This window comes from Desmodus rotundus, chromosome 6 (genome assembly GCF_022682495.2).
Source record: "Desmodus rotundus isolate HL8 chromosome 6, HLdesRot8A.1, whole genome shotgun sequence".
Taxonomy (NCBI): domain Eukaryota; kingdom Metazoa; phylum Chordata; class Mammalia; order Chiroptera; family Phyllostomidae; genus Desmodus; species Desmodus rotundus.
In genome coordinates this window covers 97,030,057-97,043,658 of record NC_071392.1, presented here as the reverse complement: position 1 = coordinate 97,043,658, position 13,602 = coordinate 97,030,057, and the positions used below count along the sequence as shown (strand labels likewise).

Here is a 13,602-nt window from a genome sequence, read left to right as displayed (position 1 = left end):
TCACCACTGATCCACGCGGTGTGGGTGGGCCCCAGAACCAGGGGGCTATAGGCAAGAGCCCGGCGACAGAAGGGAACATGGGGTGTGATTCCTCGTACGCAGGCTCTGTCCCAGGAAACTGTGAGCTCTGGTGAGCGAGTGTGCCGGGCTCAGGGCGCAGGTGCAGACTGGGGCGGGGGGAGGGGGGGCCCTAGGTCTGGCCCACTGTCTCCCACGCATGCCTGCCACCACCCGTCCCAGGTTGCACTTCTGTCCGTCACTCTGCCTCAATAAACCACCCAGGCAGAGGGCACGCGGGGGCCTGAGAGGGCATGTAATGGCGTAAAGGAAGAGAAGGGACAGCTGACGGGGTCTCTGCAGTGTTTTCTTTCTTCTCCCAAGAGTCCTGGGTTCAACTGTGCCCATTTCCCAGAAAAGGAAACTGAGAAGAAAGGAGGGAAAGGAGATGGCAAGGTAGACAGACGAGCATGGGCTCGTCAGGGGCCAGCAAACCCCCTGTCCGGGACTTACCGCCTTTGACCACGGACCCACCAGCCCTGTTCCCACCTCTGAAATTGTTCCCTCCGCCCCGTGCCAAGAAACCCCTGCAAAGACGTGATGAGCCTCCCCTGGGGAGACAGAGGGCCCCTCGAGGTTCCAAGCACCCCGAAGTCTAACGTTGGGGGGCAGCTGCAACTCAAGGCCAGGTTCAGGGCCGTGTCCAGCCAGCCACAGGACGCTGGGACGCCAAGGCCAGTCCTGGTTCTCGTGGAACCGTGTGCCCAGCCGGTTTGCCCCTGCCGCTCATTGAACTAAAGACAGAAAGCTGCAGCCCCCGCACCCTGCCCGTCACACCCCAGGTTACCCCCTGACCCGGCGCTGCTGGCGGGGTCGCTCCGCTGTTGCAGCACCTGGTCCGGAAGACGGCAGAACAAGCCAGCCCTGTGCTGGATACAAGGACAGGGACAGCACTCAGGGCCCGACTGAAGGAGAGAGGCACACACAAGGGAGCAGAGTCCCCGACAGTGCGGGTGGCCTGCAGAGGGAACTGCACTGTGAGCGTGCCCCTCTGAACGTCACAGGAAGGGCTCGGCTCTAAACGGGCCTGGCTTCCGCCTTCCCCCTCTAGACCTCGGTTTGTCCATGTGCAAGTGGGATGCGGGGGGGGGGGGGGGGGGGGGGGGGGTGGCGGCGCTCCACGCCACCAAACCCTGGAGATACCCCAGGGCTGTAAGAAGTCTGGCTGCCCCACCCCCAGGGACAGGCCCGGGGGCAGCCGGAGTGTCAGGGTTCACGGTCAGCCAGGGCTGGGGGGCCCTCCAGCCCTCATGATCTCTGGGCTTTCCCCTCCCAGCCCCCCACAGGTCAGGGTGACCCCTCTCTCCCCTCAGCTGCAACCCGATGCCGGACAAATTCTTGCTCTCTGCAGCCTTAAGCCCCAGGACCACGGCCAGGTGACCCTTCCAAGAAGGGGAGTGTGTGGAGGAGGGGACTAAAGAGGACACAGGCCCAGCTGGACAAGCCAGAGGGCAAAGGAGCAGAGGGGCCTGATGTCGGACACACCCTCCCACGGGTAAGAGGTGGTTCTGAAGCTCAGGGGCTGGTGGGCAAAAGCATAGGCTCCGGAGCCCTGTGGCCCAAGTTCAAATCTGGCTCTGCTCCTGGCTGGGTGATCGCCACAGCCGCATGCATGTGCCTGAGCTCTGCTGCCTTGCATGCACGCGGGGCTGCCACGAGGATGAATGCGGCGGGGCAGGCGGTGCTCCATGAGCACCTGAGCCCACCAGGAGCAACTGCTGGGATTCGAGAGGCCCCGCTGTCACCAGCAAACACCAAGAAGAGATCAGAAGACAAAGTTGCCGGGCGCCGGGTGCTCATGCCTCTCAGCCTCTCCCTTTCTCCTTCCTCCCAAACCCCACCCTCACTTACCCCGGTCTATTCTGGGGAAAGGGTCCAGAGCTCGTTCTCACTACAGTGTAAAGGAATGCTACAACATGCGTAGGTAGGGCTCGAGACGTCCAGGGAAAGAAGTTGCAAGGCAAAATGGAGGCTCCTGTGGCAACTGAATGTGTGACCCTGACTGAAAAAGAAAGACGAGTGAAGTACCGTTAGGGGGCTGAGTACAGTGGGTGGGGTCTTATTCCAGATCTCGCCATGAATAAACCCGGGGGTCTGAGGGGGACCCAGGCCTGACAGCCGAAGGAGGGGGTTGGGTCCCTCCAAGAGGCTGGGACATCCTTAGAAGGCACAGAAGGAACTGTCCCTGACTTATTCAGAAGCCCCAAGGTGACTCGAAGAGTGGCGGACAGGGCGTCCTGGTGGCTGTAAGCAGGAGGAATTTCTCCTTCCGGGAGTCCTGCAGCCCCCAGGGCCCACCCCATGGCCAGTTCTCTGCACAGACAGTGTCCAGTTTACCTCCTGAGGCTCACAGGCTCGGGTAACTGCACCGCTCGGGTCCCAGTGAGGAGCGGACACAGAGCTCCACCCCGGAGGGAATCAGACCCTAAAAGACTAGGTGCAGGGATGGATGAGCCGTGTCTCAGACTGGGCTGAGGGCCATGCCTTCATCCCTGGTCCACACCTTCAAAGTCACAAAGCAGCTTGATAAATACCAGCTGGATGCTCCCCTGACGGACGGGCCACAGCAGCTGAGGACCCTGGTTCGGGGGGTGCCGAGGGCGGATGGAGAACCCGCCAGAGGAGGCTGCAGGGAGACGTGGCCGCAGGGAGAAACAGTCTCCAACAGTCTCCAAAAGCTGCCTGTGCAGGGCCTAGACGCACAGGGGATTGGAAGCTGGTCTCCTAATGACACCTCTGGGCCATGTAGCAAGCGGTGCTAATTACCCTCTCGATGGAAGGACGGTGACAATTTTATTTAGAGCCCAAAGTAACAAGTGAAATTAGGTAAACCCAGAAGCTCCCTGTGTAAGTTCACACCCTTCACAGCTAAGGCAAAGCCTCGTCCACTGCAAACGTCTGACAATGGTCACTGCCAGCAGATGACAGGGGTGTGGGGAGTGGCCCCTGACCCCGAAGCAGAGATGTTTCAACTGTTCCCAGGTGGACCCAGCGGGTAGAGTTTTTTAAAGGCAGCACTTCCTGCCTCAGCGTCTTCCGTCTGGAAGCCCTGCTCCGGGTTGGATGGGGCGTCCGCCCCACGTGTCAGCCGGCTCAGGGATCGGGATCCATAAACACGGGCGAGATACAGCCGAGATGAGAGTGTGCGGAGCTTGGTCTATCGGAACGATCGACAGCAGCCGATGGAGTGGTGTTTAAAGGGCCGGCTGCTGTTATTTAATCAGTTATATTCACTAATGTAATTGACACCCTCTCCATCATCTCAGCGCACCCTCCTCTTTCTCCCATTAAGGAGCTTAGGGGGGAAAAAAACACACACAGTTTCCTCCAGTGGTCATGACCCCACGGGCTGCGGAGCTCAGCCCGGGATGAATCACGCCTGGCTCACCCAGACGGCATCTTGAAACCACTGAAAGGTAGCGGAGCGGCCCAGACGCCAATAAATGAATCATGCCTCCTGCAAGCCCGAACCTTTGGCTTCTGCAGACACCCATTACAAAGTAGAAAGGGAAGAACAAAGAAATTACTCAGGGTGCTTGCGCAAAGTTGATTCATCGGTTTACAGAATTATTACCGGCTACATTGTTTTTAGGAAGGCGGTCAGGGCTTCGACTGGCTACCACACATTAGCCAGATGACTTGGGAATGTGCCAACTGGAGTGGGGGACAGCCACCCAGTTCCTGCAGGGGTCCCAGGGCCTGAATGGACCCTCCATCCCCGCCTCTTCACGTCCTCCTTCTCTCTGGAGAGCGAAGGCCTCGATGAGCAATGTACCGGGAGCAAGCACACATATTCATACTTATCCACAGTCTTAGTGAAAATCTTGGCGTTAACTTTTATTTTTTTATTCCTTTGATGTACAGGCCGCAGAAGAACACAGAGATTCTCCTCTCTCTGATGAGGCTGTTGCAATGCATCGTCTACAGAACCAAACTCTGCCGCCACCTCTCAAACTGACCTCACCTGGAGTTCTAGCATCAGATCCAAGCTATTTTACCTGCTTTAACGTCGGCTGGCGAAGAAGGAGTGTTTGCTGTGGCCGAGAGCCTCCCTCGTGGAAGTATGGCACTGAGATTAACCACCAACAGGACTGGGGCCGAACCTGTCGGCCAGCACCTGGGTCTCATCGGACAGTGTTAGCCAAGTCCGAAAGTGTCCCTGTCAGGATGTCCAACCCTGGTGGGCATGCCGATGTAGGAGAGAATAAAACTGAACTTACATCTGGCTTATGCTCTGAGGCAGTGGTCCCATTTACCACCAACTACCTGGACAATCACAGGCACAGCAAGGCAGGTGGGCGGGCTGCACTGCGGTCTCAGGGAGTCTACTCAAGGGGAGCAGCAGTGAGCAGGTAGCCAAGACCACCAGGGCTGAAAACCCTCTTTTGGGAAAGGGCAGTTGGCTTGGCCTAAAGTTTGCTAGGAAACTGACTCAGCTCCTCACTTATCTTCTTCTGAGGATAGAGCCTGGGAACCCTGGTTTCAGCTGCCTCGGGAGCCCAGGGCAGAGCCAGGGAGGAGCTTCAGGCTCGGTCCCAGTCACATCAGCTGCGAGTCCAGTCGAGGGACCTCAGAGAATCCTTCAGCCTCGGGGAGTAGAGTATTCTACACTTTGGATAATAAGATTCGCAATTATATTTTCTATATATATGCAGACATGGGGTTTTAAATGTAAAAAGCACGTATTTCTATATTCTTAATCACTGACACCCCAACTAATCCATGATTGGATTCGCCACTTTCTACCCCCACCTCCCAAGCCAGGGATGGAAGCATGAGCTCCTGGACACCTTAAGGACCAACAGAGAGAGATTCTCCCACCCTCGAAGCCTGCGTGACCCCCACACCAGGAACCGATGACTCCCCGACGGAGAAGACCAGGGGTGACAGCTGTCACAGACAGACTCATCTCGCACTGGCGTCTGCAGAACTTCACCGCAAACTCCCTGCCGCCACAGTGGGGAAACCAAGGAACACCATCGGTTCTCCCTGTCACCAACTGTGCCACTGTTTACTGAACAGCCAGTCTGTCCTGAAGGTTCCATCGGTCCTAACTAGGATCCTAAGGCTGCCCCTCCCCTATCACCACCAAAGTCCACACTGGGGACAACGGATGTGGGACAATTACTCCGAGTTCAAGAGGCAAGGTGGTGTTTCAAACCTGCGTGACTGTTCAGAGACCGAGGCCGTATCTGTCCAGCCTCGGGGAGCCCAGCACGGAGCCCCAGAGCCCCGGGGGGATTGGCTTTTAGAGTACAGAAGAAAACTTTACCCAGTATTCAGGTTCCAGAGCCACCGGGGGTTTTGTTACCGAATAGTTAAAACTGCCTTTCCTGCCAGTACAGCCATTTCCCAAACCCGCTGAAACAATAATAAATGACTATAGTTAAAACATAGGTAAAGGGAGCCCTGGCCGGGCAGCTCAGCAGGCTGGAGCATCGTCCTGTACACTGAAAAGGCTGCGGGCTCAATCCCCGGTCGGGGCGCATATGGGAGGTAACTGATGGATGTTTCTCTCTCCTCCTCTCTCTAAAATCAGTAAACATATCCTCAGGTGAGGATTGGGTGGGGGGCAACACATGTGCAGGGGAAGAACAGCAGAGCCTCCCCTCCCCGGTGTCCAGACAGGCTCGGATGCTAGGCCAAGCAACACAGTCCTTCTCCCTCCCACCCCCGCCCCAACGGGAAACGAACACACCACAGAATTTGCGGAACACCCCAGAGATGCCATCTCTGCCTGCTACCTCTGAAGGTGAGTCACCGTGGCTGCCTGACCCCTTTCAAGATGCCCCAGGTGCTGGCATCTCCGCATCACAGCAGAGCAAATGCCAGCTCCACCCGCGGGTGCCGGCGGCAAGGAGAGTAACCGAAAAATGCCCCAAGCCTGGGGCAAGTGTGTGCAGAAGAGAATCACCCTAGAAATTCTCCCTCTGGGGCAAGGACAGGCGCCAGTGATGCGCCTTTGTCACTTCGATGCTCTTACCAGCACTCAGGCGATCCCAAGAAACCTGGATGTCTCCTGGGACAATGGGCTGGAGGGGTCACCTCTGCGCTGGATTTCTGCACCAGCCCCTTAGTGCAGCTTCAGTGTGTCCAGAGGCTAAGGTACAGCGTCCTGCCCCAAACAGCGGCCCCGTCCCTGGAGCATTCACAGTAACACTGTGCAGGAGGAGCCTCCACCGCCCAGTAGCAGTCCTGTGTGGCGGGGCCAGCTTACAGAGGGGCGGGGGAGGCTCAGGAGGGATCTGCACGCCTGAAAAAGGAAGGTTTTGAGTCTGCATCTTGACTACCTCCTCTCCTGTCTGGAATCTTCTACAAACCCGTCCGCCCGGCCTGCCCACGTCCTTCTCTGTTCATATGCATACGAGGGACCTACTGGGCTGTGGGGATCTTACGTGAATCCCTCAGGGCTGGGGGACCAGGAAACAGGTATGGCACACTAATTACACGATTTTCAATGCCACGCGGCAGTTCTGACGGAGGAGACTCATGGGGCGCTTTGGGAGCCCAAACAGGGTGACCAGTCTGGGGGCCTGGGAGGCCTCTCATGACGTCATGACTTGTGTGTCCTCACCTTTGCCTGGATGCCCCCTGGTGTTGTGGAGCACCTGGGACAGCACTCGGAACAGCCAGTGTGGGGCCCTCCCAGGGGAATTGCTCACTTTCCTCCCGGAAGGCTTGTTTTCTCAGGACAAATTCTAAAACCCAATGGCAACATCAAGCCCAGCAAAGAAAGCGCTGGGACTTGGGGAGTCAGTGTGGCATCCTGGGGAGGAAGACAGGGCATCAGTTCCCGGCTGTGTGACCCGGGGCACATGTCTTACCCTCTCTGACCCTATCTTTTGCATCGGCCAACTGGTGCTAGCAACGCCTCTCCCACAGAGTTGTTTTGAAGACTGAGAAAAATGTGTCACTAGTACCTGGCATATAATAAGCTCTCTGTATCCAACTAGGAAAGGGAGGGGAAGCAAAAACCTATCAGTCACCCTGGAAACAGAAGAGAGGAGCCAATCTGTGGCTCTCGGAAAGCCCGGGGTGCCCCAAACTGTTCCAGGCCCACCTCAGGGTGCTGAAGCCGCCTGCTCCTGTTGGCCAGCCATTCGGGGACTTTCTCCAGCTTGGTGACAGACATGTCTTGCCAGAGCCTGACAAGGCCCTGGTGAGACCCCGAGGTGTCAGGGTTCGCTCAGCATTGCCGTGACTTCACAGAGGGGTGCAGCCTGCCTCTGGGCGGAGGAGTATAGGGCGCCCTGATTTCCAAACACCTCCAACACCCCAGCACACGGGGCTGCTGTCACCCCACTTCATCACCAGTACTTAAAATCCTGGTTTTGCATCAAAATCTAGCAGTCCGGGTCCCTGGAACGAAAGATCTGGCCCCATGGGGCCCACGTGGCAATGGTGAGCCAAGTGGCAGTGGCTCCTCAGGGTGTACCCCATTCTCTGCAGCTCCCCACAGGGCAAACTGGCACCCTGGCACCCTGGCTCGGGGATCCAGTCACAGCGTGGGGCCCCTCACTGCTCCTTGGGCACACAGAGGAGCGGGCACAGCGGCGCCTGCTACAAAGCACAAAACGGGCCCTGGGCTTCGACATCTTTCCCTCCACGGGGGCACCGACATCCTTCCCTCTGGGCAGGATCCCAGAGGCCAAGCTGCCTGCAAACGTGGTCCCTGAGTGATGATACCTGACACAAAAAAGCCACCTGGACTCTCTTCTGGAAACTTTTCTCATGTTGGCACGACTGACCAAACCGTAAATGCTGAAAAACCCGGGTGGGGCAGGTATCTGGGCGCCCCTGAGCCACGGCTCTGAGGCTCTAGGGGCACACGCACCTTGCTGTGCTGAAGCCCAGCAGCCACCTCGGGACCCTCCCAACAGCCACCTCGCACGCCACTCCACTCCCCGCTTCCTCTCCAAGGGAGAGTGCACACAGTGGTGCAATACGTGTGTGCACTTTCTTCCTGTTTCCTGTGTTTTTTCACACGCCCAGGAGAGACTGTAACCTTTCCCCACCAAAAAAGAAGCTGGCGAGACAGGCAGAGAGGTAGCGGCTGAGTGTGCATGTGCGTGTGTGTGTGTGTGTGGGTGTGCACACGAGGGGTGGGGGTGGGTGTGCATGTGTGCGACACATGCAAGCAGGGGCAATTACGCATTCTGTCTTGATAAACACCAAGCTCACCCCAACCCTGGGCCACACCGGGCGCTGTAGCTGGCTCCGCGCAGACCCTCTGCCCAACCTGAGGTTTAGTCAAAAGTCAACCCCCTAATTGCACCCCAACCTAAGACCCAGTCCTAAAATGTTGTGGGTTGAAAATCCCAGCTGAGGTGGGCCCACAGAGGGGCATAATGGGCCCTCGACACCCGCAGTTTAAGCCGAATCCTGAAATACCGACTTCTCACGGGTGCCAGAGTCTCTCCTCCAAATAAATGCAAATCCATGATGAAAACCGAAAACTTCAGCAAGAAGGAGCCCCTCCTCTCCTGCACAGAGCAGGCCCTCCGTGGGAAGCTCTGTGGCGCGAGTGGCCGGTGCCAAACTGGAGAGCGACCCTAGTCTTTCCAGGGACCGATTTCTAAAGGGAACTGAGGCTCTGCTGGTGATTCAGACCTGCCATCCCGCCCCCAACATCCCCCCACCTGCCCTGCAGAAACCAGTAACTAATTAAAGCAGTGGTTCTCGGCCAGGGTGGGGGTGGGGTAGGGTGGGAGGGCGGTGCCCTGCAGGGGATGTTGGGCAAAGTCTGCACACAGTTTGGGTTGTCCCAACTTGGTGCGGGGAATAGATGCTACCCCTGCTGGCGGAGAGGGGCCAGGGACACGCAGGAATTACCCGGTGCCGAGGTTGAGACACCCTAGTGCTGAGTGTGAACCTTGAGTAGCATGTGGCGGGCCAACAATCAGAAGGCTGGGCATCCCGTGAGTTTCTGAAAGCGGTGGTGCGAGACTGTTTGTCTGCAGCCAGCTGGAGAAGACGCACCAGAGGATCAATGACTGACCCTGGTTACAAACCCAAACTGCCACCTGCAGATACTTCCTGCAGGGGAGCAGGGTGGGTCTGGGGCAGGGGGTGCCTCCCCAAGGAACAACAGCTGTGTGGCAGACAATTCAGTCTGTCCAGAGAGCAATTAGCTGCTACCTGACCCCCAGGAGCAGAAGCTGACAGAGAAAGACGGGTCATTTTTAAGAGACCCGGCTGAACTAAAAGCAGGTCAACAAGAACGCCAAGAAAAAAATGCATGCCAGGGGAAACCTTTTCCTCAAAAGGAGCCGGAGCAAACTCCCCTCCCCGCTGGCTGCTGCCTCTGGTGGGTTGTCACTGGGGGCCACTGTTTTTAATCTCAAGACCCCTGCTTTTTAAAGAATGGCGCATCTTTCTGCGGGGTGTGTTTTGGGGACAGTGAATTGCCCTCAGACATCACCCCTTGGCTCTCAGAAAAGATAGGGACTCCTGGAGCATCTTGGTGAAGTCAAGTCAAGCCTTTCTAGGTGTCTGGCTTCCCCAGAGCCCTCCTACTCACTCCCCCCGCCCCCGCCACCCCTCCACCCGCCATAGTCTCCAGGGTGCAAAAGGGATGCCGCTCATTTCCTCGAGTCCCCCAAGTTCAAGGTGGACCTACTCTGGCGCCCAAGTTCAGACTCAAGGGACAGTGTGTGCGCTCCACGAGGAAGAACCCTGGGTCCGAATCGAGCGTGGGTGGGGGACTTGGGGCAAAACTTTCCATCACCACCCTGCCTCCTCTGTAAAATGATGGCGTGAACCCTGAGGGGGTCCCTGCCAGGTCTGAAATGGGGACAACTGAAGACCACACCAGCACTGTGGGAGCAAGGGCCCCTCTGGCCCAGAGGCCTCCAGCCGCAGTTGGGAACACAATTGGGAGCGCAGAGGCCCCAACTCGAAAGGGGGTAAAATTTCTGCCTCATGGTCTCATGTTTCAGGTGAGGAAACGGAGGCCCAGGCAGCTACAAGACCCTAACAAGGGCAGCGTCCCCTCCTGGAAGCACAGCCACCGGCCACTGCCTGGCAGCCGAAGTCCAAACCCATCCGCAGCTGTGCTGACCTGTGAACACCCAGGGGCCACTCTTCCGTGTCTTTCCTTTCTCCCTTCTTCCTTTCCCTCTCTTTCCTCCCTATCTTTTTGTGTAAACTCCAGGCCCCCAAGGCTTCCTCAACCAGACCCTTCAGTGAAATCTGATTAGCGCTTGCAACAAACTGTTACATTATACCTGGGTTTTGAAGCTGCTTCCTCCTGCCCTGGGCTTTCTTCCAGTAAGTAGGGGGCCCTGTGTAAAAAATACACGGTGACTAATGGGCCACCCCCGGGGGGCCAGCTAGGCAGGCCAGGGTTCCAGGCACTACCCTCAAGGGTTCCTGCAGGCAATGGTTTTGTCAACACCTCAGCGTCAGCTGAAATATTAGCCAAAGAAGAGACAGAAATAAGAAGGAATGTTTTTTAAAGTCCTGAGCCCAAAGGAAGGACAAGAACAGAAAGTCTGAGGGTACCCAGCCCTCTAGGTGACAAGTTCAACACAAGGTGGACCCCCTGGGCAGGAGGTCTCCTATGCAGCCTTGCAGAAGGAGGGGCTAAGGACAAGGCACGGAGGGGCCTTAAGCAGCAATCCATTTAGCAGCGGCTAGACTCTGTCCAAACATGTGCAAACATATTTTAATAATATCCTCGTGCATTTCATTAGCCTCCCGAGTTCACAAAGGGCCTTTGGGAGGCAATCTGGTTCAAATGCAACTCAATTCCGCAAACGCTGGCTCTGGGCAGGTTCTCCTGGCACCTCGCTGCCCTGGCGCAGGGCAACTGGGTGCGGGGGGGAGGGGGGAGCAACGCTTTTAATTCCTGGACTGGAGGGAGGAGGGAGTGGGGCGAGGTGAATGGAAGGACCCACCACCAGAGTCCGCCAGCCTGCCCCAGCAGGGCCGGTCATGGGTTATTTTTACCCCTCGCGCCTCACTGTACAGGCTCAGGGGCCGAAAACTGTGGCAGCCGCCTGCGGAAACTGGCTTATGAGTCACCTAGTGACTGCCCTGGCTCAGTGGCAGCTGCCTCTTGGCTCCTGGTCCCAGCTGGAAGGCTGGGCCTTGCAGGGAAGGGCTGTGTGCCCCTCGTCTGGGGTGCTTAGGGGCCAGGATGGGGAAACTGAAGTTCAGAGAGGCAAGGGGTCCTCAAAAGGGTGGCTGGGGGAGGAGGGTCAGCTAGAAGGCAGACCCCCAGGGGTGGCCGTCAATTCCCCATCCCACCATACCTCCACCTGGGTGGGCTGTGTAGGAGGGAAGTACAGGGGGAGTCAGAATGAGCTTCACACAGCCCCCTCTCTACCCTCAGCCCACCTCCCCGGTCAGGGCCGGGCGGTCCGGAACACCGCCAGCCCCAAACTTTGACTCATTTGTAACCACTGTCCCAGTCAGGCTGAGCCAAGCTGTCCAGACAGAGGATATTTATAGGTGCGTCGGGGACACAGACACTCACACAATGACACGCATACTCGAGATCCACGTTGGGCCAGACCCACCGGCGCTGAGCCCTGGATTCAGACACCTGGACACAAACGGTCCCAGACCCACAAGAGAGGAGCCCCAGACACAAGGAGACTCACCAGCACGTCCTCCTGGGACAGACCGCGACCCAGACGCAGACACACACACAGAGCTGCGCCTGAGACCCAGAGACACAGACACGCACACTCCACAAACGCACGGAAACCCACTCACATAGACCAAGGCACACAGCACCACGCACACTCCAGACACACAGCCGGAGCCCAGACACCTCGCGGGCCAGACAGTGTCTCACACGCCCGCCACCCCCCTCCCAGCCAAAGTTGATATAGAGCCGGCCTAATTGGTCCATCGCGACTGCCCCTTCGGGAAATAAAATGGAAACTTCACGCAGCCGCCTGCCCCAGCCCTCTCTCGCCGGGCGCCCCGCGGCCCTCCACCACTCAGCCCCGGGTCCGAGACCCTGAGGGCGGGGCGCGGGCAGCGGGGGCCGTTCCAGGCTCGCAGCGCCGCGGGACAAAGCCGGGCCGGCCGCCAGCTGCCGCGAGCCGGGAGGGCGCGTCCGGGGCGCGGCGGGCGCAGCCGGGGCGCAGGGCTCACAGCCCGAGGGGGCGCGCACAGCCCGGTCCCCCGCCCGCAGCTGCGCCTCCACTCAAGGTCTAAGCCCGATGGGCCTCCGGGGAGGGGGGCGCGGGGTCACTCACTGATCTCCATGCTCTGGAACAAAGAGCGTTTGCAGTTGCACGTGCAGGAGACATTGGGCTGCCCGGCGGCGGCGGTGGCGGTGCTGTTGACCCCCATCAAGCGGTGCATGGACGGCGTGGTGGCGCAGCGCGGGGCGCAGGGGGCACGGGGGCGGCCGGGGGGGGGCTCCGGCCGGCGCCCGGTGCTCGGGCCCCGCATGCAGAAGGCGCGCGGCGGGGAAGGCGCGCCCCGGCTCGCCGGGCTCGGGACGCCGCCAAGTTTCCGGGGCGCCGCGGGACTCAGTGAGCGGGGCCGCACTCCCCGGCGCCCCCCGGCCGCCCCTCCGCAGCCCCGGGGGCGTCGGCAGTGCCCGCGGGTGGCGTCCGGGAAATGGGCTGGCAGCCGGGGCGCGCGGTGCCGCCGGGGCTGAGCCTCTGCTGCTGGCTTCCCCCAGTCGAGCGCCTCCTCCTTCGCCGCCGCCGCCTCCTCCTCATTCAAGTCCAAGGAGATCGGGTTTCGCTCCGAGACCGCGGTCGGAGGCAGGCAGACGGTCTGACGTCAGCGCTAGACGGGGCTGCCGGTTCCCACCGCGCGGGGGCCGGGGAGAGGGCGCGCGCTGCGCCAATCCCCGGCGAGGTTCCCCTGTACCCCCTCCCCGGGCCGCGGGGCGGGGTGACGGGGAAGGGGGCGGGCTCTTAAAGGGCCAGAAGGTGGCGGCCCCATTGACTAGGGACCCGCGCAGCGGAGGGGCTTTGGATCCCCTTCCTAGAGGGGTCAGTTTGGGACCCCTGCCCTGCACACCCTAGTCCGGGGGAAGCAGAATTGGGTTCTAGCCCCACTTGCGGGAGTGCGTTCCCCACCTCCATACATCCCCTCCATTGGCCGGGTCCTTGACCTAGACTTTGGGGGAAGCTTGTCCCCTCGAAGGAGCATGAGGTCCCTGCGTCTCGGGGCGGGGGAAGTTAGAGAAGGGAGGGGGCTGTCCCCCAGATCACCCATTACCCGATTGCGCAGGAAGCTCCCCGCCTCCAGGTGTGCTGCCCCACGAGGCACCTAGACCACTTTGCCCAGGTGCAGTTCAACCCTACCCCAGTGGGGTTCACTGGGGACACTTGGGGTCACGTGGACACGCCCCCGACAGCTCCGGTAAATGCCCGGGGGCCCTTGTCACCACATAGTCCGGGAGCTTCCACGCAGTGGCAGAGCCCAAGCTCAACCCAGGTCATCTGCAGGTTTCCCCTCCCCCCACCGCCCCCATCTGTAGTTCTTTAAATATCCCTGTGTCCCTGTAATGCCTAGAGTTTTAGTAATGAGCAGAGCCTATTTTTGTATTCAGGAGCAAAGGGGGTCTAA

The 13,602-nt window shown here is 59.2% G+C and overlaps 1 protein-coding gene across 1 annotated transcript in view; it reads right to left on the bottom strand.

The window, feature by feature from the left end:
• PMEPA1 (prostate transmembrane protein, androgen induced 1) overlaps window positions 1-12,826 on the bottom strand; it is a 48,741-nt gene extending 35,915 nt beyond the window's left edge. Inside the window, exon 1 of the mRNA XM_053926995.2 lies at window positions 12,270-12,826. Coding sequence (XP_053782970.1) covers window positions 12,270-12,468 — 199 coding nt within the window. The 5' untranslated portion in view covers window positions 12,469-12,826. The remainder of the gene's footprint in view (window positions 1-12,269) is intronic.
• Window positions 12,827-13,602: the final 776 nt, after the last annotated feature.